This window comes from Xyrauchen texanus, chromosome 25 (genome assembly GCF_025860055.1).
Source record: "Xyrauchen texanus isolate HMW12.3.18 chromosome 25, RBS_HiC_50CHRs, whole genome shotgun sequence".
Classification (NCBI taxonomy): Eukaryota; Metazoa; Chordata; class Actinopteri; order Cypriniformes; family Catostomidae; genus Xyrauchen; species Xyrauchen texanus.
Window position 1 is genome coordinate 15,201,965 of NC_068300.1, and position 20,864 is coordinate 15,222,828.

At 37.7% G+C, this 20,864-nt stretch overlaps 1 protein-coding gene across 2 annotated transcripts in view; it reads left to right on the plus strand.

Moving 5' to 3' along the window:
• LOC127618806 (PH-interacting protein-like) overlaps positions 1 to 20,864 on the plus strand; it is a 71,822-nt gene that overhangs the window by 45,675 nt on the left and 5,283 nt on the right. The window contains exons 19-38 of one of the 2 annotated variants that reach the window (XM_052091439.1): positions 473 to 656; positions 848 to 953; positions 1,365 to 1,496; positions 4,142 to 4,236; positions 4,362 to 4,575; positions 4,935 to 5,048; positions 5,167 to 5,274; positions 7,367 to 7,491; positions 7,593 to 7,675; positions 7,797 to 7,908; positions 8,208 to 8,269; positions 8,722 to 8,877; positions 8,980 to 9,100; positions 11,389 to 11,514; positions 11,621 to 11,693; positions 11,840 to 11,902; positions 14,197 to 14,352; positions 14,455 to 14,607; positions 15,036 to 15,223; positions 19,399 to 19,793. In XM_052091439.1, coding sequence (XP_051947399.1) covers positions 473 to 656; positions 848 to 953; positions 1,365 to 1,496; positions 4,142 to 4,236; positions 4,362 to 4,575; positions 4,935 to 5,048; positions 5,167 to 5,274; positions 7,367 to 7,491; positions 7,593 to 7,675; positions 7,797 to 7,908; positions 8,208 to 8,269; positions 8,722 to 8,877; positions 8,980 to 9,100; positions 11,389 to 11,514; positions 11,621 to 11,693; positions 11,840 to 11,902; positions 14,197 to 14,352; positions 14,455 to 14,607; positions 15,036 to 15,223; positions 19,399 to 19,793 — 2,766 coding nt within the window. The remainder of the gene's footprint in view (positions 1 to 472; positions 657 to 847; positions 954 to 1,364; positions 1,497 to 4,141; positions 4,237 to 4,361; positions 4,576 to 4,934; positions 5,049 to 5,166; positions 5,275 to 7,366; positions 7,492 to 7,592; positions 7,676 to 7,796; positions 7,909 to 8,207; positions 8,270 to 8,721; positions 8,878 to 8,979; positions 9,101 to 11,388; positions 11,515 to 11,620; positions 11,694 to 11,839; positions 11,903 to 14,196; positions 14,353 to 14,454; positions 14,608 to 15,035; positions 15,224 to 19,398; positions 19,794 to 20,864) is intronic. The other variant, XM_052091440.1, reaches the window with a different exon arrangement.

Consider the following 20,864-nt stretch of genomic DNA (forward strand, 5'->3'; position numbering starts at 1 on the left):
GTGAGTGGCTTACATTTAAACTAAGTTTCTGAATGACTATACATTGACTTGGCACATTTTACATATATATATATATATATTTATCAACATATGTTTAAATATAGATTTCCAGACCTGGAAAATGTATGGAAATTAGTTAAATCTTCTTAGTCATGAAAAGTCATGGACGTTTCTGTAGTGAATAATTTTTTTTCTTGTTATGCTGTATTTTTCATTGTCTTGAAATTGTATAGAAATTGTCTTGAAATTTTGAGATTTTTTTTTTTTAAAGCCCTTATCCAGTAATATGAACGACTGGAAAAATCATGGCATAGAAATTCATTGGTCAAAATGTGTGGGAAACACATATTATATTAGTATTATTTTATATTTTATTATATTATAGTACTTGACAAATTCACATATGCTTAATTTGTAATTGGCAATGAAAGATTATGCTTGTGGCATGTCTGATTTGTGTATATGTGTGTAGGATCTGTCAGTTCCCCCACAGAGGTCTCTTCTCCTCCTAACGTGGGGCTGAGGCGGAGCGGACAGATTGAAGGTGTTCGGCAGATGCACAGTAATGCGCCACGCAGTCAAATTGCCACAGAGAGAGACCTGGTGGCCTGGAGCCGACGGGTCCTTGTACCTGAACTATCACCAGCCATAGCCTGGTAAAATACACACCCAAATGTTGATTATCTCTCTGGCCCACAGGATAATACATATACACATTTTACACCTTGATACATACAGGTTCTTATTAATACCTGTTTCAGGCTGACTTACTATTGTTTCTTGCAATGTAATGCAGTTTGGTCCAGTGTTGTTGCTGACACTCCTATGTGCCTGTTTGTCAATGCAGTAAGCAGGAAATGTGGCGTACAGCTAAAGGAGAGGAGGAGATCAACATCTACAGATCAGAAAGGAGGAGACGCAGTATACACAGCCAGTACCACAGAGAAAACCGGGTAACACACAGACTAATACAGAATCTAAATCAGTTCTTTTACATTTGTGGTAGTCATTAGGTTTAAATCTTTTAAAAAAGCCTTATAAATAAGGGATGTATATTTAAAGTGCAGCATACCTCTGACCTGTATTGATTAACAATGTAATAATTTATGTAGTAGAGTTGTGTTACTGTATACTTCGACGATGCAATTTAGCTCTTAATCTCTTTTCAGGGAAATGTATGTATTATTCTAAATTCCCACCATGCATTAAAATATGTCCATTCTGCCTCAGTCTATGGCTGCTTGAACAAACAAATGAACATGTATGCATGCATACACATGCACACTTAAAACACAACAGCATACACTGCTAAACTTTGAATTTACTGAAAGCTTGTGTACTGAAGTGTGCATTTCTTATATCAGCACGCTATAGAAAGTGCAGTGGAGGAGGGGCGGCGTCACCAGGGCAACCAGCACAACTACCATACACGTTTGGCAGTGGAGGAGACGAGTCGTCAGAGTGAACCCAATGAGGAAGAGCACAGCGCCTCTGAGGTACTGAATGAGTATGGTGTGTTCCTTTAAGGCGGGGGGCACTTTCATATGTAGCTGTGGTAGATTTTTATAACCATTGTGTCTGAAGAGTTAGTGTTCCATCTACACTGTAAACGCAAATAGTACTACTAACTAGGGATGTAACGATATTGACGATATCGCGCTATCGCGGTGGTAAACGTGTCTCGATATCGTCGTGGTTGGGTTACAATATTAAAAGGACAGGTGTCCGTCAAAAAGCAAGAGGATTAAACACAGTCCCGCGGAACAAATCATTGTTAACTACATAGACCATGATCCTTTGCGCTGCGTCGTCACAACAACCGTTGTTAAGCCAATAGGATTGCACGCTACACGCTGTCCACACAAGCTCACAGCAAGCCAGCAGGGCCGACAGCGATACTTGTAAGGATGAAAACAACAACCCCGAAGTTGAGATTGTGCCAGCCCCTGGAGCTTTTAAATCAGATGTCTGGAAACATTTTGGTTTCGTCGTGTCAAAAAACGCAAAAGGAGAGGTGGTGGTGGACAGACAATGGACTATATTGATCTTTCTGATGAAAAACGTGAACATAAGCTAAATGATAGGTCAGTGTTTTTTTAAAAGGCTTTTTGACTGACTATTTTATTTAAGTTTAAGTCATGTTCCTAAATACCAGTTTTAAAAGGCTGCTTTTATTTGCGTTGCGCATAAACCTGACTTAACTTGATCTTTGTTTGCACTTAAAGGGAATTCCCTATTGTTTACAATTGTTCTAGTTGCTTCTTAACTTGAACATTGCACAGAAGAATCAGTTATGCAACCAAATATTACTATACAGAATATTGATGTTCCTGACTACAACTTGCACTTTAAAAGCACTATGTGATCAGCGTTTTATGTTGTCATGATCCATAAATACAACAATACATTGCCTGTTGACTGGCAAAAGCAGAATAAATGTCAGTATTTTTTCGCTATTATCATCACAAACACTATCGTGAGCTATTTAACAATACCGTGAGCTTTTCCACAATATCGCAATAAATATCGTACCGTGAGGTCAATATCGAAATTGTATCGTACCGTGAGATTTTGATATCGTTACATCCCTACTACTAACTTCTAAAATTATTGGTGTAGCAATCAAAACCAGTTATTTAGTTGACCCAACAATAAACTTCTACGTTTTCTTAATGAGTAATGATGTTTTAATTTTATTTATGTCTATGTTTTTGAGTAAATATTGCCAGCATCATAATCTTTCACCAACGTCTTTTTTACATGGACTATCCAAAAGATGTCAGAGCCACAGCCTTTTGGGCTGCGCTCATGACATGTGGTGCTAATGCATCGCGGGTGACCGGAGTTTGAATCCCGGCTTGTGAGGTCCTTTCCTGATTCCATTCCCCCTCTTCACTAACTCTGTCATTAAAAGCTGACAAATAAGTAGCTTAAAATGTTTGTTTTTTAATTCCAGTTTAATTAAAACATTTATTACAGGTACTTAAATATTCTTGGGTAATCGGTTACAACAAAAGTTTTGAGTATTCTCAATTTATCGGGATTTACAGTGTATACTGTTAAAATCTCTGTTATGAGTGTTAGTGACCCATTTGTAGAGTACATGTTGCATCCATAGCATGAGTGTTCCATTATTAAGTGTCATCTATAGTGTGAATGGTAATACTGTCAACTGCAGTATAAAAACAACAAGTGGAACAATGCATCTCAATGAACCTCTTAACACTGAACCAGACATATTGTACTGCTATTTATTTGCTGCCAAGCAATTCATTGTTTATTCTTAGTTTATACTTTCTCTTGTTTAGTTGGATGGTGTGAACAAGTCTGTAACTTTTGCAGGGTTAAATAACTTTCTCCTAAGTAAGGCAATCATAGGTTGATTTCCTTTAACTGTAATCAAAGTCTATTAGGGCTGTCAATTGAGCAGAGAAACTAAATAACTGATGTTGTTTCCTGAGTCCACAAGAGGGTGCAATAAATACATAAACCATACAGCAACATTATATTATTGCAAAGAACATTCCTGGCTGTTAAAAAAAAAAAAAAAAAAGAGTAATTCATTTTCAATTAATGGGCATAAAATAAATAAATAAATAAAAAGTATTAGTCGGTCCAATCTCAAATGATAAATCAAAAGTAAAATGAAGGGGGAAATGCTTCAGTAGACAGTTCATGTGGTGTTTCATTCATTTTGAATCTTAATTTGATAGCCCTATTGTCTCTTTGCCGTTATAAAAATTGCTGTTTGCTTTAGGTGACCCGTCCACCCCGACACAGCAACAGCAACATAACCTCAACGAATGCCTTGAGTTTGGGGTTAGACTATATGTTTGTTCAATCAACAGCAGATAAGGGAGTGTTCATAAAAGCTGTTTTCCAAGTTTGGTGATTCAAGTGGTGCAGAAATTACACACTTTAGCTTTAAAGGTGCAGTGAGTACTGCAGAATCGAAATCTTCATTACCCCGATGTGGCAACATTGACAAAACCAATTGCATGGTTTTTTGCATGGTCGATTATTTTTGTATTTCCATTAGGTGCAGCTAGTAGTGCAGAAAGTACACATGACATACAGCATCTGTTCTCTGAATTATGTTAAAAGTGTGCAGTTATCTTTAGTGTCTCTGATTGGTTTTTAGGGAGAGGCAGATGTAAGACCTCCAGAGAGCAGAGAATCATCAGATGAGGAGAGAGAGGACAAAGAACCCTGGCCTGATGATAACAGCAGCTCCAGGTAAATGTTTATTACCCTCAACCTAATATAAAACAGTGCTGTATATCTGACTCACTCCTAATACACATTCTTTAAACATATCCACATGTATGCTGCGTCTCACATTTGAGTGCATACATTCACAGTGAGTACTCTAGCGATTACTCAGATTGGATGGCAGATGCTGGCATAAACCTAGAACCACCCAAGAAGACCAATGTGAAGAAAAAGAAGAAGAATGCCAGCAGTTCGGAAGAAGATGGAGAAAAGAAAAAAGAGTCCAAGAAGGAGAGGAGAAAAGAAAAGCAAGACAAAGAAGGAGCACTACCAAAGAAAAAGAAGCCAAATGAGAAACGGAAGGTCAGTTGTCCTTATGATGCATATAAAATTTTAAGCAAACTTTGATCTCAGTTACCTATTCACTTTAAAGTTCTTTCAATATGTTTTTTTTTTTATATCATAAATAAACAATACTTGGATAAAAGTTTAATGCTTTGTTGACACTAATATTAGCCAGTTAACATGTTACACTCGTGATGGAGTGATATCTTGGCAATCTTGGATTGAGAAAAATAAACAATGCTCTGACCTTGAAAAAAAAAACGCAACTCCGCCCCCTGGTCTGCATCGCTCACATACTCTGTTCTAAATTTGTGCTTTATAACTACTCTGTTTTAAAATTGAGTCAGAGCTTGGCTTATAAATTGTTTTTTGTTCAGAGGATACCTGAAATCCAGAACCAGGGTTTGACATTAGAGGAATGGTTACCATCTCCCTGGATTACTGATACCATGCCACGGAGATGCCCCTTCACCCCACAGATGGGCGATGAGGTGAAAAAAATAAATTTTTAAGCAATATTACATTTTAAAATTTAAAATTTTTATTTCTGTAGTGCGTGGAATAAGAAGCAAGCTAATATTAAACTTCTTGTTGTGTGTGTGTGAAAAGGTATATTATTTCCGTCAAGGCCATGAAGCATATGTGGAGATGGCCAAGAAAAACAAGATCTTCAGCATAAATCCTAAAAAACAGCCCTGGCACAAGTTGGAGCTCAGGGTAAGGCTTATCTTCAATTAAAATGTTGTCCTTTTTCTTTGCTTTTATTTTGTGTTATATTGTTTTTCAAAAAGAGGATCATATCACTTGTAACAGGACTGATGTAGCCTACACAGCAAAACATTTTATAATAATATTATAATTTCAGTCAGTAATTTTGTCTTGTTTTCCAGTAAATATTTAAACATCCTTTATACAAGATCAAATTACTTGAATGAAAATTGTGTAAGATAAGAAGACTTGTTTTTACAGAATATATATTGAAAAAAGTTAATTTTTCTTACACCGTTGGTAAATATTTTAAGCATTAATAGCATTACATTTGGTTAGATTTGTGCTTAAACTAAACTTTACTTTAAAAAAAATCAGAAAGCTGCTTATAAAAAACAGTGGGTTAGAAAAATGTAATTTATTTCAGATATACTCTTTGACAACAAGTCTTAATTTGTGAGACGAACTGTTGACAAAAGGTCTATTCACATGGAGACCGAAGGGAATAAACTGAAAAACTATTTTACCCTTGTACAGTAGGTGGCGCGGTTTAAGCATTTATTCTGGTGCTTGGATCTTTAAGCATTCATACCAGTATATTTTAAACTAACTCTTGATCCCAGCTTCTCTTTTTTTATGCCTGGATATTATAACACAAGGTAGAATGATGTAACTACATGTGGAATAATGTACATTAAATGTGATGCATAACATTAAAAAATATTTTAAAAGAAGACTTCTTTATATAATTATTGCATGTTTTTATTGGATTCAGGGTTTCCTGTGCGTGGACAGTAAAAGAGCACCGTTACAGGAATATTTTATGTGTTGTTTTATCCTTGCAATAAAAATAGCAGTGGGGTTGTGCAATTGGTTTGTCTACACTCATAGTAAAATATTGCATGTAAAGAGTGTTTTTATGTCATATTTTACTACGAGCTTTGTCCAAACGAATTGCTGAACTTCACTGTTATTTTTAATGCCAGAAAAATACAACAGGTACAGTAATATACATGTACTAGGGCTATCAATCGATTACAAATTTTAATCGAATTAATTACATGGTGTCCCGATTAATTAATTGCGATTAATCACATATACAAATATTTGCTAAAAGCCCCTCATATAACAATAATTCAATATATAATGATGAAATTATTATACATAGTTATCTTTAAATATATATATAAAATAAAAAAATATTCAGATAATTAAAATGCATTACATTCTTGTGGCAGAAGAGTTAATCATTAATAAGACAATTCAAAAAGTGGCTTTAGAATACAATGTATTGTTTACTATCATACAGTTCACAGCAATCCATTTCACAAGTGAATTTGTCAATCAGTTCAAGATTTATTATGAGGGCTTGTTTAAGGACCCGTCAATTTCAACAAGCGTCAGACATGTTTGTGTAGCGTCTTGGGAGCGTTGCATCATAAACATACAATTTTTAGGTCACTGTGTCAAGTTAAATATAGTTTAATACTTAGAACACATCTTGAGATCCCTTAGTTCGAATTTGCGCTCCATCAAGTGTTTTGAATGCAAGAACATAACGCATGTTTGTGTTGTTGCTGCTGAAGGTTGTTTTCTATACTGTATAAACTGTGCGTTGCTCATACATCTGAAATTTTAATTACTGCCCTCTGGAGTAAACAGGTGGTACTACAAGCTTGCATTTCTCAGGAATCTTCCCTATTATGGTCCGGGGGCATTGCAATTAATTGCGTTAATTATTTTAACGTGTTATTTTTTATAAAATTATTCTCACTGAATTAACACATTAAATTGACAGCCCTAACATGTACATAAAGACAAAACACCAGGCAATGTATATAGTAAAATATGTATCAGCAAGAATATATCTTTCTTATAAAAAGATATATCTGCTCCTGATATATATATATATATATATAATGTGTTTATCCTTGAATTATCGCCATTTTGCCCACGAGTAAGGGACTTAATCCCAGACTGCTTCAAGATGGATGTCCTTATAATAAATGTATTTATAGGATTAAGTGTCTTGCTCAAAGGTTCAGTGGTGATAGTTCAATGAATCAGCCCTTCATAAAGAACATAATTTGTGTCTCTACAGGAGCAGGAACTCTTGAAGATTGTGGGCATTAAGTATGAGGTTGGCTTGCCTACTCTGTGCTGTCTGAAGCTGGCCTTCCTGGACCCAGACACTGGCAAACTGACGGGTGGCTCTTTCTCTATGAAGTAAGTGGAGTCAGCATGAGTCACTATGACATATCCATGACGATCTTCACTCATTTGCTTTCAACCTGCAACTCAAAACAATACATATTTTGTTGTCTTAGGTACCATGACATGCCTGATGTCATCGACTTCCTGGTACTTCGGCAGCAGTTCGATAATGCAAGACAACGGAACTGGATGATAGGTTAGTTTGTGAATTTATTTTGTGTATGAGTGTATTGCCTTTCTGTTTACTGTTTGTCCTGATACAGAGTTGAAGAGTGTGTGTAATTGTGCCTGTTTGGAAATATATTTTGTTATTTCAGGTGATCGTTTCCGCACGGTGATAGATGACGCCTGGTGGTTTGGTACGATTGAGAGTCAGGAGCCTTACCAAGCTGAATATCCAGACTCTCTGTTCCAGTGTTACAATGTCTGGTCAGTTCTTAAGTGTCAATGACACAGTTTTACAGAGTAGTAAATTATTATTATACTGCATACATGCTTGTGGTTCAATATTAACCTCTAATGTAGTTTTTAAACTGCATTAATAAATAGTCAATTTAATATCCCCCAATGCTCCAATTGCGCCAACTTAATTGTTAAATAAACATATACATGGAGGCTTGGCAATTAATCTTTTTTGTGTATGAGATGACTGTCTTTAGAGCTCATTGTAGTGTTTATCATTCTTTGGGTTAATAGTAAATGATATGTTGATTTGTGTGTGAATGCAGCTGGGATAATGGAGACTCGGAAAAGATGAGCCCATGGGACATGGAGGAGATTCCCAATGAAGGTATGACTCTCTCACTTTCTCATATTTAAAGAAAGAAAACAAAATAATATGCAACAAAAATTTATAAATTAAGCTTTTTTCCCATCATTTACTGGTGCTCTTGTTCTGACCATTCTTTACTAATAGTGAAAATAAAAACAGAATGTAACAAATTAGCTAAATGTGTTAAATTAAGCAAAGTTTGATTAATCTTATAAATTAACATGCAAATTTTGGCAGCTCTAATAAACACAGGTTATCTACATAAGAACATGTCAAGCTATACAAAAACAGCTCTGATTTAATTTAGGCTAAACACACAGAAACATGGTAGTTGTCATGGAAACCATCAGACAGAGAGTGTCATCTGTTCTGAAGATCAGCTGGCATTGTTTTAATAAACAATAGTGAGATAGTATGTGATTTTGTTTCTCTCTCTCTCTCTCTCTGCGTGTGTGTGTGTGTTTGTGTAGCAGTGTTTCCTGATGAGTTAGGCTTGAGTGTGCCTCTAACTGAAGAAGAGCAGAAGGCGTTATTGTACAAGCCTCTAGATGGAGAGTGGGGCTCATGCACACGTGACGAAGAGTGTGACCGCATCATCAGGGGCATTGACCAGCTTTGTACTTTGGGTATGATATTATACAGTACGTTACTTACATCAACCCATCAATATAATTTTATTGCAGACTTGATGGTTTACTTCTCACAAACATTCTCTCTATTTCCTTCAGATGTGGCTGTACCATTTGCACTGCCAGTGGACTTGCAAGCATATCCAACATACTGCACTGTGGTTGCTTATGTCACAGATTTGAGTACCATACGTCACAGACTAGAGAACCGTTTCTATAGGTCAGCAGACACACCCAAACACTATACCAGGGCATCAATATGTATTTTCTTTGCATAGAGTATATGTATAAACAGTCAGTGTTCATATACACTGATCAGCCATAACATTAAAACCACCTGCCTAATATTGTGTAGGTCCCCCTCGTGCTGCCAAAACAGCTCCAACCCGCATCTCAGAATTCCGAGATGCTATTCTTCTCACCACAATTGTACAGAACGGTTATCTCAGTTACTGTAGAGTCAGTTCAAGTCAGTCTGGCCATTCTCTGTTGGCCTCCCATCAACAAGGCATTTACATCTACAGAACTGCCCCTCACTGATGTTTTTTGTTTTTGGAACCATTACGAGTAAATTCTAGAGACTGTTGTGTGTGAAAATCCCAGGAGATCCGCAGTTACAGAAATACTCAAACCAGCCCATCTGGCACCAAATTCAGAATCAGCTTTATTACCAGGTATGCTTACACATACAAGGAATTTGTCTTGGTGACAGGAGCTTCCAGTGCACAACAATACAATACAGCAACAAGACATATTATAATAATTAAACAAATTAAAATAAATAAAAATAGAATACAAATAAAAATTGAACAGAAAATAAAGTAAATATAGAATACACAAGACAAATTATTTTATATATATATATATAGTATCTCAGTGAGTACACCCCTCACACATTGATTATAACTTTTCATGTGACAACACTGAAGTAATGACACTTTGCTACAATGTAAAGTAGTTACATATGGTCTGAGCACTGACAGGCTGACCCCCACCCCTTCAACCTCTGCAACCTATTCAACCTATTTCCCAAAGACAACCTCTGGATATGATGCTGAGCATGTACACTCAACTTCTTTGGTCGACCATGGCGAGGCCTGTTTTGAGTGGAACCTGTCCTGTTAAACCACTGTATGGTCTTGGCCACCATGCTGCAGCTCAGTGTCAGGGTCTTCTTTATGTAGAGCAACAATTTTTTTTTTCAGATCCTCAGAGAGTTCTTTGCCATGAGGTGCCATGTTTAACTTTCAGTGACCAGTATGAGGGAGTTTGAGAGTGATGACACCAAATTTAACACACCTGCTACCCATTCACACCTTAGACCTTGTAACAATAACGAGTCACATGACACCGGGGAAGGAAAATGGCTAATTGGGCCCAATTTGGACATTTACACTTAGGGGTGTACTCACTTTTGTTGCCAGCGGTTTAGACATTAATGGCTGTGTGTTGAGTTATTTTGAGGAGACAGTAAATTTACACTGTTATACAAGCTGTACACTCACTACTTTACATTGCAGCAAAGTGTCATTTCTTCAGTGTTGTCACATGAAAAGATATAATCAAATATTTACAAAAATGTGAGGGGTGTACTCACTTCTGTGAGATACTGTATATATGTATATATATAAATGCGCCGTACAAATACAAATCTGTTATAAACAGTGCAAGGGAATGTAATGGCAGAAGGGGTATGGTATGTTGGATAAATATAAAAAGATAAACTGAATTGCACATAATTATTCCTCAATGGGGCAGTTTTATCTGTTCATGAGATGGATATCCTGAGGGAAAAAAACTGTTCATGTGCCTGACGGTTGTGGTGCTCAGAGCTCTGTGGTGTCGGCCAGAAGGCAACAGTTAAAAAAGGTAGTAGGCTGGGCTCCAGAGTGATTTTTCCAGCCATTTTCCTCACTCTGGAAGTGTACGTTCTTGAAGGGATGTCAGGGGGCAACCAATAATCCTCTCATCAGTCCGAACTGTCAACCAACACCAACAATCATCCATGCGTTTTTCTAATCTGCCAATAGTGTGTCAGCAGTGCAGTGCATAAAATTACCGGTATTAAGATATGGGTCAGGAGCTTCAGTTAATGTTCACATCAACCATCAGAATGGGAATTTTTTTTTATCTCAGCGATTTGGATCGTGCCAGGATTGTTGGTGCCAGACGGGCTGGTTTGAGTATTTCTGTAACTGTTTATCTCCTGGGATTTTCATGCACAACGATCACTAGAATTTACTCAGAATGGTGCAAAAACCTCCAGTGAGCGGAAGTTCTGTGGATGGAAATGCCTTGTTGATGAGAGAGGTCAACAGAGAATGGCCAGACTGGTTTGACCTGACAAAGTCTACAGTAACTCAGATAACCGCTCTGTACAATTGTGGTGAGAATGGTTGGCGCTGTTTTTGCGGCATGATGGGGACCTATACAAAATTAGGCAGGTGGTTTTAATGTTGTGGCTGATTTAATGTTTATATCTGGTCTATGATGGTGGTCTGTTGTCAGGCGAATGTCGTCATTGATGTGGGAGATACGCTACATTGAACACAACGCTCAAACCTTTAATGAACCAGGCGCGTTCATTGTCACAACAGCCAAATTTGTATCTGACCTCATGCTGCAATTTATCAAGTATGTCTGGATCACAAATAAAACTGTTTACATGGGATACATTGCTTTTTAAGTGTGGAACCATGCATGGGACTAATGTTTAAATACTTTTCTCTATGTTCTTCAGGGACCAAAGTTGTACAGATATTTTCCCACTATATAATAGTATGAAGAAAACAGCTTTCTCAGATTCAAGTGATGTAAGTGTCATTGATACACACCCAAACACAGACATACAATCATAAACACAGTATTTGTTAGATTATGAAGTAGATTTATATCCTTACATAGTCTTATTTAGCAGTGCTTGATATATCTTGATTGACACTTTTTTATGGCAACTCAGGATGAGGATGAAGAAGAGGATGAGGAGCATGAAACACCTTGTACATCTACCCGCAATAAGAAGGTTTGACTTTAACTGGCAGTGTACCCTACAGTTGGTTTTAAAAGGACAGTTCACTTAAAATTTTAATTGTTTAGATTTACTCGCCCTCATGTTATTCCAAACCCAAATTTCTTTCTTCTGTGGAACACAAAAGGAGATGTAAGGCAGAATGTTAGCTTCAGTCACCCATTCACCCAAAAATAACAATTAATGAATGTTGTTCCAAACCCGTATTACTTCCTTTCTTCCATCAAAGAAGTCACCATTTACTTTCATTGCATCTTTTCCCATACAGCGAAAGTGAATGGTGACTGATCGTTTTTGGAACAACATTTATGAATTTTCATTTTGAGTTGAATTATACCTTTAACATGCGCCAAAGGTTATACAGTCCCATTTGGACAGCACTAAATTCAAGTTTAAATGGTTTTCAATATGTCTTGTGTTTCGATTACTAATAACAACAAGTGTTTTTAATCTACGATGTTAGGTATGCTTTAAAAGAAAACTTATTAAATTTGATTTAAATTAAAACTTTAAACTAAATGTATGTATACAGTACTGTGCACATGTTTTTGTCACTTGTGTAAAATGTTGCATAGTGAGGATGTCTTCAAAAATAACGTAAATTAATGTCATGCAAAGTCCTGTAAACATAAAAATGCTAAGTCAATATTTGGTCTGACCACTGTTGCCTTCAAAACAGCACCAATTATCTTAGGTACAACTGGACACAGTTTTCTTTGTTGTTGGTAGATAGGATGCTCCAAGCTTCTTGGAAAATTCACCACAGATCTTCTATCTTTTTAAGCTGTCTCAATTGCATCTGTACCTTCATGTAATACCAGACTGTCTCAATTGGCACTTTTCCACTGCACGTTACGGTTCGACTCACTTCAACTCGACTCGCTTTACTTTTCGGAGCTTGCATTTCCACTGCAGTTTAGTGCCATCTCAACGTGGGTGGGATTATAGGATGACCGTCATAGTTGTGCCGCCTCTACTGCCGTGACATCATCTTAAACACGACACAAACTGACCAAAACAATAACACGACCGCTAGCTGTTAGCTACTAGCTCATTGTGCTACATAAAGCAGTTGTTGCATGGTGATTTTACACAAGTGTAACAGTTAAATTGGCCTGGTTGTTTTAGAAGCAAGCTTCCAGTAGCTGGTTAAACTAAATAAAGTGAAGCTTACAAGCAGAATATAGAGTTAACATAACAAAACATACCATCCTCCATCGTGGATCAACGCCAGACCAGGGCACTCTCCCTCCCATTGCTTGCCTGTTTAGATAGCTTTCACTTTTTCTTGATGGTTCTGTAGTCACTTTTAAGTGTTTTTTACTTTTCCCTACACTGTTGGAAGGTCCAGTTGTAGCCCTGTGCGGCCAACAGCTGAGACATTTCCTGGGAGACTTTTTCGTTTCGCTCATCGCTAACGAGCAGACCGTTTGCACGTCGTTTATTGAACATGGCGTGGTTTTGCGCACAGCCATTTCTTTTTTCACAATTCGAAAGTCACGTAAATAAATGATACTGTTATCGCTGTTGCTAACTTCAAAACTAGCGGGTTGATGTCACGTGTCGGAAATCAAGTGACGCTGATAGTGACGATTCTCCCTGAACAATCAGTAATCTGCAGGATTTTGACGTCACATTTAGTATCGGCTCGGCTCGCTTGGAACCTCGACCGAGGTGGTACTTAAAAAAAGTATCAGGTACCAGGTACTATCCACAATGGAAAACCTCCAAAAAGGGAGCAGATTCGAGTTGTACCGTGCAGTAGAAAAGCCCCAAATGTTCAGTTGGGGGCTCTGTGGGGGCCATGCCATTTGTTGCAGGGCTCCCTGTTCTTCTATTCTATTTTATTAGCAAAAGGAATGTTTAGGAGTCTAACATTTATTTTTACTATTTACACAATAACGCTGAAGATCTACATTAAATAACCATCTTATGACAAATGTTTATGGGAAACATCTTATGTTCCTAAGACTTTTGCAAATTACTGTACATTCACAAGGTTTCACATAACATTTTCAGTATGTCCCAAATCATGCAGTGATGTATCTATAAAATCAGAGACTGTCCCTAATCCAACACAAATGATCACAAGAGACACATTTGTAAACAGCATCTGTCTTGGCTTCCCACTTGTGATTGAATCATCCCAGATGGATGTTAATACGAAGTGTAAACAGGCCCAGAGACATCAGATTTGATTATGCATGCAAGATTGTTTCTGGCAATATCATAAGGATGTATCAAAGTCTAACAACATCATACCAGGCTAATGGAGAGTTTTGTTTCAGGGCCAGCAGCAACAGCCCATCCTTAGGAGTCTGCGCAGTAAACCGTCATCAGACCCCGAGGCCTGGAAGGGGTGCTGCAAAGGGCTGCTGAAGCTCATCTTTCAGTGTGAAGATTCAGAGCCTTTCAGGCAACCTGTGGATCTGGAGGAGTATCCGGTAATACACAGACACATGAAGAAAGTAGCTCAGTATGTTGAAAACACGTAGATCAAGTTGATAACATGTTGTGATTTAATATTTGTAAAATACCTCTTTCAGGACTACCTGGACATTGTGGACACTCCTATGGATTTTGGTACTGTCTTGAATCGCCTGTTAGCAGGAGAGTATGACACTCCCATGGATCTTTGTAAAGATGTACGACTAATCTTCAGCAACTCCAAAGCCTACACACCCAGCAAAAAGTCCAGGGTACGAGATCATGTCTGTTTTGTTGTTATGCTTCAATTTGATAAGGGATAGTTCAACCAAAAATTTAAATTCTGTATTCATTTATTCATCCTCATGTCATTCAAAACCCATATGACTTTCTTTGTTCCATGGAACACAAAATGCAATTTTTTTAGCCTCAGTCACTATTCACTTTAATTGCATCTTTTTTCCATGCAATGAAAGTAAATGGTGACTGAGGCTGTCATTCTGCCTAACAACATCTGTTCCAAAAAATTAAGAAATACAGATTTTGAATGACATTAAATTTAGTAAATAGGATGAACTAATAGCAGTTATGTTGCATTGTAATCTTCATTGTAAAACCAGTTTATCTAGTTTATCATTGTTTGTTTTTGTTTGCTTGTTTGTTTGTTTGTATATGTGTGTGTGTGTGTGTGTGTACACAGATTTATAGCATGAGTCTACGATTGTCCGCTCTGTTTGAAGAGCATATCAGTTCGATCCTGACTGATTTTAAAGCTGCTCAAAGTCTGCACAGTGAGCGATTCACTCGACAGCGCCTGCACACGGAACGCTTGACCAGACAGTCTGTGAAGAGGAGGAGGAGCTCTTCCCCTTCAAGCACCGCCTCTAGGTACAGAGAGTGTATCATTGTTCATTGCAGTGTATTATGCTATAGGTCACTGTTCCTGACCTTTGCATGTGATCTTTTAGTGCTGTCATTAGGGATGTCACGATGTGAATTTTTGATGGTACGATTATTGTCTGATAATAAATCATGATTTCACGATTTTTCCGATTATCTGCAAATTTACCTATTATGCATCAATAAAAACCTCAACAAACATATCACAACTTAAGTTTAATTGCAGCATTCATTAGGACATGCAGTTAACATATATATTCCTACTTTTAACAGAAAACAAGTTGAAAACAAGTAGGTAAAGTACTTGTATTTAAGTTTTTGCAATTTTCTCTATCTGCAATCTGACACCAAAACGGAGACAAATTAAATAAAATAAAAAACTCTGGTGGGTGTCTTCGTGGAAAACCCTAACAAACATTGCACTCTGTGGATTGTCATTCGTAACTACAAATCTTGGCAATAATAAAATTATTCTGTTGTCGAATAGTCGCTGATGTCATTTAACATAACTTGAGATCATATAAAACAATAATGATGACACACGAGACGAGAAGAGTGCTGCAGCTCGAGTGTCTGATAGAAACAGAGATCACAGCTTGGCGATATATCTTTATTTCATCCTTTATTAAAGTTCAAATAATACAGGAACGTGACATGTAAATAAGCACAAACTCATTCTCTATGCGGTCAGAGCTGCTTCAAACAGTCGCGGAAGAGACCCAATCTGAGCGGAGTCGAGACCGGGAGAGATTTAAAGTTCCTCCGGCTGATGTGTACTCTAAAACGGTCGTCTCTCACCCCCGCTGTCTGCAGCTCGCAACGTCATCATCATGAGATCATCATGATGAGATCAATCTTATGTGAAAAATAACACTAAAATGACAACAACAATAAAATGTGTGTGTGTATATATATATATATAGGTTTTAGATAGACAAGATTGCCAAATACCCTTCAGTTGGGGGCTCTATCAATAATACCCTATCAATAATACCCTTATGGCTAAAATGTTTACAGTGTTCAATGACTAAAATATCAGTATGACTAAATATGACTAAAATGTCAACAGTTTTCATTGACTAAAACTACATTAAAAAGCCCAGACTTTGTCAACTAAAAAAATTGTGTACGGTTGACTAAATATGACAAATCTAAAAAGGACATTTGACACAGGATTAAGACTAAGATTAAATTAAAAAACAGCTGACAAAATTGACACTAGTATTCAGTTGCCAGGTCCATACAATATTCTATAAGATATTCTTCTAAAAATGTTGTTTGTGTTCAGCATAACTAAAAAAGTCATACAAATCTGGGATGGCGTGAGGGTGAGTAAATGATGAATTTTATAGATAGATTTTTTGGTGAATTGTTCATTTAAAAAGAAAATTCATGTTTCTTTAGCATTACACTAAACAATGTTTTGTCAAATAATGTGTGTAGGTTCAGTATTTTGTTAAATATATCAGTAGCAAGTCATGATGACACAGATTGAAAAAATCTTGATAGGAGAATAAAGTGATTCGATAGTTGCCAAATATGGAGGGGTATGCCTGTTGTGATTATTCAATAACCGTCTGATCACGGGTATTTGATCTAACCACGGTTATTTGAGAGAACTGCGATTTTTGGGCATTCTAATTCTAATCACATTTTAATGCCCAAATAAGGGAATTTGAATATACTGCATAAATGCCATGAACATGTTTGTGTGTCATTCAGTTGAACTCCGAGTCCGAGTGTCACTGAGCCGCACCGCTGACGTCAACCAGCTCCTGTCCTGAAGAGCGCATGAAGCGCAATGATGCGCGCACTGTCAGAAGAGGCTTGCGTCAAACTCCCACAAAAATATAAACAAACAAGCATAAACTTTGATAGTGAACACAAAGCCCTCCGGTTTCACTTTAAACAATCGTGTAATGGCAAATGTTCCTGGTTCATACACGCAGTGACACAGAGGAGACTCACGCTTACTCTATTTCTGTGGAGTGATAAAATGATTACATTATCAAAGGTTTTGCTTCATTACAAATAAGGGCTTGTGTGTTTAATCAGAGCATTAAAATAATGTGTGAAAGTGAAGAAATTTGGAAATAAATATTTTAATATTGCATATAATAAAATGTTGATGAAAATTATATATACAGTGAGGGAAAAAGTATTTGATCCCCTTCTGATATTGTAAGTTTTCCCACTGACAAACAAATGATCAGTGTATAATTTTAATGGTAGGTTAATTTGAACAGTGATAGACAACAAAAATATCCAGAAAAACGCATGTCAAAAATGTTATCAATTGAATTGTATTTTTATGAGGGAAATAAGTATTCAACCCCTCTGCAAAACATGATTTAGTACTTGGTGGCAAAACCCTTGTTGGAATCACAGAGGTCAGACGTTTCTTGTAGTGGGCCACCAGGTTTGCACACATCTCAGGAGGGATTTTGTCCCACTCCTCTTTGCTGATCTTCTCCAAGTCATTAAGGTTTCGAGGCTGACGTTTGGGAACTCGACCCTTCAGTTCCCTCCACATATTTTCTATGGGATTAAGGTCTGGAGACTGGCTAGGCCACTCCAGGACCTTAATGTGCGTCTTCTTGAGCCACTCCTTTGTTGCCTTGGCCGTGTGTTTTTGGTCATTGTCATGCTGGAATACCCATCCATGACCCATTTTCAATGCCCTGGCTGAGGGAAGGAGGTTCTCACCCAAGATTTGACGGTACATGGCCCCATCCATCGTCCTTTTGATGCGGTAAAGTTGTCCTGTCCCCTTAGCAGAAAAACACCCCCAAAGCATAATTTTCCACCTCCATGTTTGACGGTGGGGATGGTGTTCTTGGGGTCATAGGCAGCATTCCTCCTCCTCCAAACTTGAGTTGATGCCAAAGAGCTCGATTTTGGTCTCATCTGACCACAACACTTTCTCCCAGTTCTCCTCTGAATCATTCAGATGTTCATTGGCAAACTTCAGACAGCCCTGTACATGTGCTTTCTTGAGCAGGGGGACCTTGTGGGCACTGCAGGATTTCAGTCCTTCACGGCGTAGTGTGTTACCAATTGTTTTCTTGGTGACTATGGTCCCAGCTGCATTGAGATCATTGACAAGATACTCCCGTGTAGTTCTGGGCTGATTCCTCACCGTTCACATGATCATTGCAACTCCACGTGGTGAGATCTTTCATGGAGCCCCAGACCGAGGGAGATTGACAGTTCTTTTATGTTTCTTCCATTTGCGAATAATCGCACTAACTGTTGTCACCTTCTCACCAAGCTGCTTAGCGATGGTCTTGTAGCCCATTCCAGCCTTGTGTAGATCTACAATCTTGTCCCTGACATCCTTGGACAGCTCTTTGGTCTTGGCCATGGTGAAGAGTTTGGAATCTGATTGATTTATTGATTGCTTCTGTGAACAGGTGTCTTATATACAGGTAACAAACTGAGATTAGGAGCACTTCCTTTAAGAGTGTGCTCCTAATCTCAGGTCGTTACCTGTATAAAAGACACCTTGGAGCCAGAAAACTCTGATTGAGAGGGGGTCGAATACTTATTTCCCTCATTAAAATGCAATTCAATTTATAATATTTTTGACATGGAATATGTTTTTCTGGATTTTACAGTCTCTCACTGTTCAAATTAACCTACCATTAAAATTATAGACTGATCATTTCTTTGTCAGTGGGAAAACGTACAAAATCAGCAGGGGATCAAATACGTTTTTCCCTCACTATATGTGTGTGTGTGTGTGTTCAAAAACAAGTGTAAATGTAACCTTTACCAAAACTAAAGTTGACCAAAAAGCAAGACATATTTTAAATATTTAGAAATGACATGTCATTTATATGTTTTTAAAGCCTTAAAAGGAAATCATAGTTCATACCTATTTTATTATTTATTTATTTATTTGAAGTTAAATATGTAAAAATGACTTCTTAATGTGTATGAAGCACACATGCAGAAAAAAAAGCACAATTTATATGACATAATGACAATTAATCGTTCAGCCCTTAAAAAGACAATTAATCATCACAGCCCTAAAACAGACAATTAATTGACATAATCACAAATATTTGTTTTACAATTAATTGTCAACTAAATATCATAATCGGGACAGCCCTGTGGAGGTGGGAAAATTCTAAACATTTGCTTTCTTTTCTGATTTTTAGTCCAGAAAGGAAAAGGCGGGTCTCTTCTCGTGCCCTCCCACGATCTGACAATGCAGTTCCACCCACTCCTGCTGGACCCTCCCGGACCCCTTCTTTACGACACACACATCCACAAATCAACGGAAAGGCTGAGCCTCATGTTGCCCCAGGACGGACGCGTAGCTCCGCCCGCTTCGGAACTCAACCCACAGATCCGCCTACTGCGCAGTCACCTCCTCCCCCTCCCCCCACCCACATTAAAACAGCGGAGCCCTCCTCCAGAGTTCTACGTGCTCAGAATTCTCACTCCACTGGCATCTCCAGGGAAACAGAGAGTTCTGCAGTCCCCCAAACAAATGAGGGTAGGGCCAGAGAGTCTCGTAGGAAGCTTCGAACACCTGTTAAACTCACACCAGGTGAGTACCATGATCAAACCCAATTTTTTATTTTGTTGTCAAAAGTTAATGTTATTGCATGAAAGTGCTTTATTTATATTTCCTGGAAATATACTTTCATTCTACAAACACATTCTGTTTTGATCTGTTGTTAGTGGTGCTTGCTAAAGTCAATTAATCAAATCATTTCTTTTGCTCATTTTGAGTGTTAGGGGTTTTTCCCTAAGGGTGAAGTATTTAAAGGAATGTTTGGTGTTCAATACAAGTTAAGCTAAAGCTTCAACTTCTCTCAAGAGAATATGGGAGAAAGATTTAAATTTGGAATTGGAGGAGGGAGTGTGGGCTAGGATTCTAAAAAATGTCAAGTCTGTATCTAGAGATGCAAGGATGCGCCTTATGCAATTCAAGATTTGACATAGATTGTATTGGACCCCCTTTAGATTGTATAGGCTTGGTCTTAAAGACACATCCAGTTGCTGGCGATACCAATCAGAAGACAACCCATGTTTCTTTGGTGGTGTGTTAAGATCCATTAATTTTGGTTTTTTTGTGTGACGTTTTAGGCACTCAAATGTCACTCTGCTCCAGACTCTGTATTTTGGGCAATGGGGCGGTCATACATTTTGGGGATAAACACAAAAAATTGGGTTCTGACCAGCATTATGGTTAGCAGTCTAATTATTTTAAGGGGATGGAACTCTGACAGGGCGCCTTCATTTCTGGAGTGGTGTACTGAGATGGGGAGTGTGGCTGCTTATGAAGAGATGTCAAGCAGAAGGCTGGGAGTTAAGAATTTTTTGACAGGAAGTGGGGAAAATGTTTTTGGGGGACTCTCGGGGAGGGGCTGGGGAGAGAGATGTTTAGTTTTAATAATATTTGATTATTATGTTTGTTTTTGTTTGTTCTTGTTTTTTTTGTGTGTGTATCTATTTGTGACTACAGGGGTGTTTGTTGGGGGTTAGGGTGGGTTTGGTGATTGGTGATATGTTTATGAATCGATAAAAATGTTAATTGAAAGAAGAAGAAAAAAATTATTTAATCCCTTAAGAGACTGCACTCGCATTTATGTGACGTTTTAGAATGCCGCTTTCT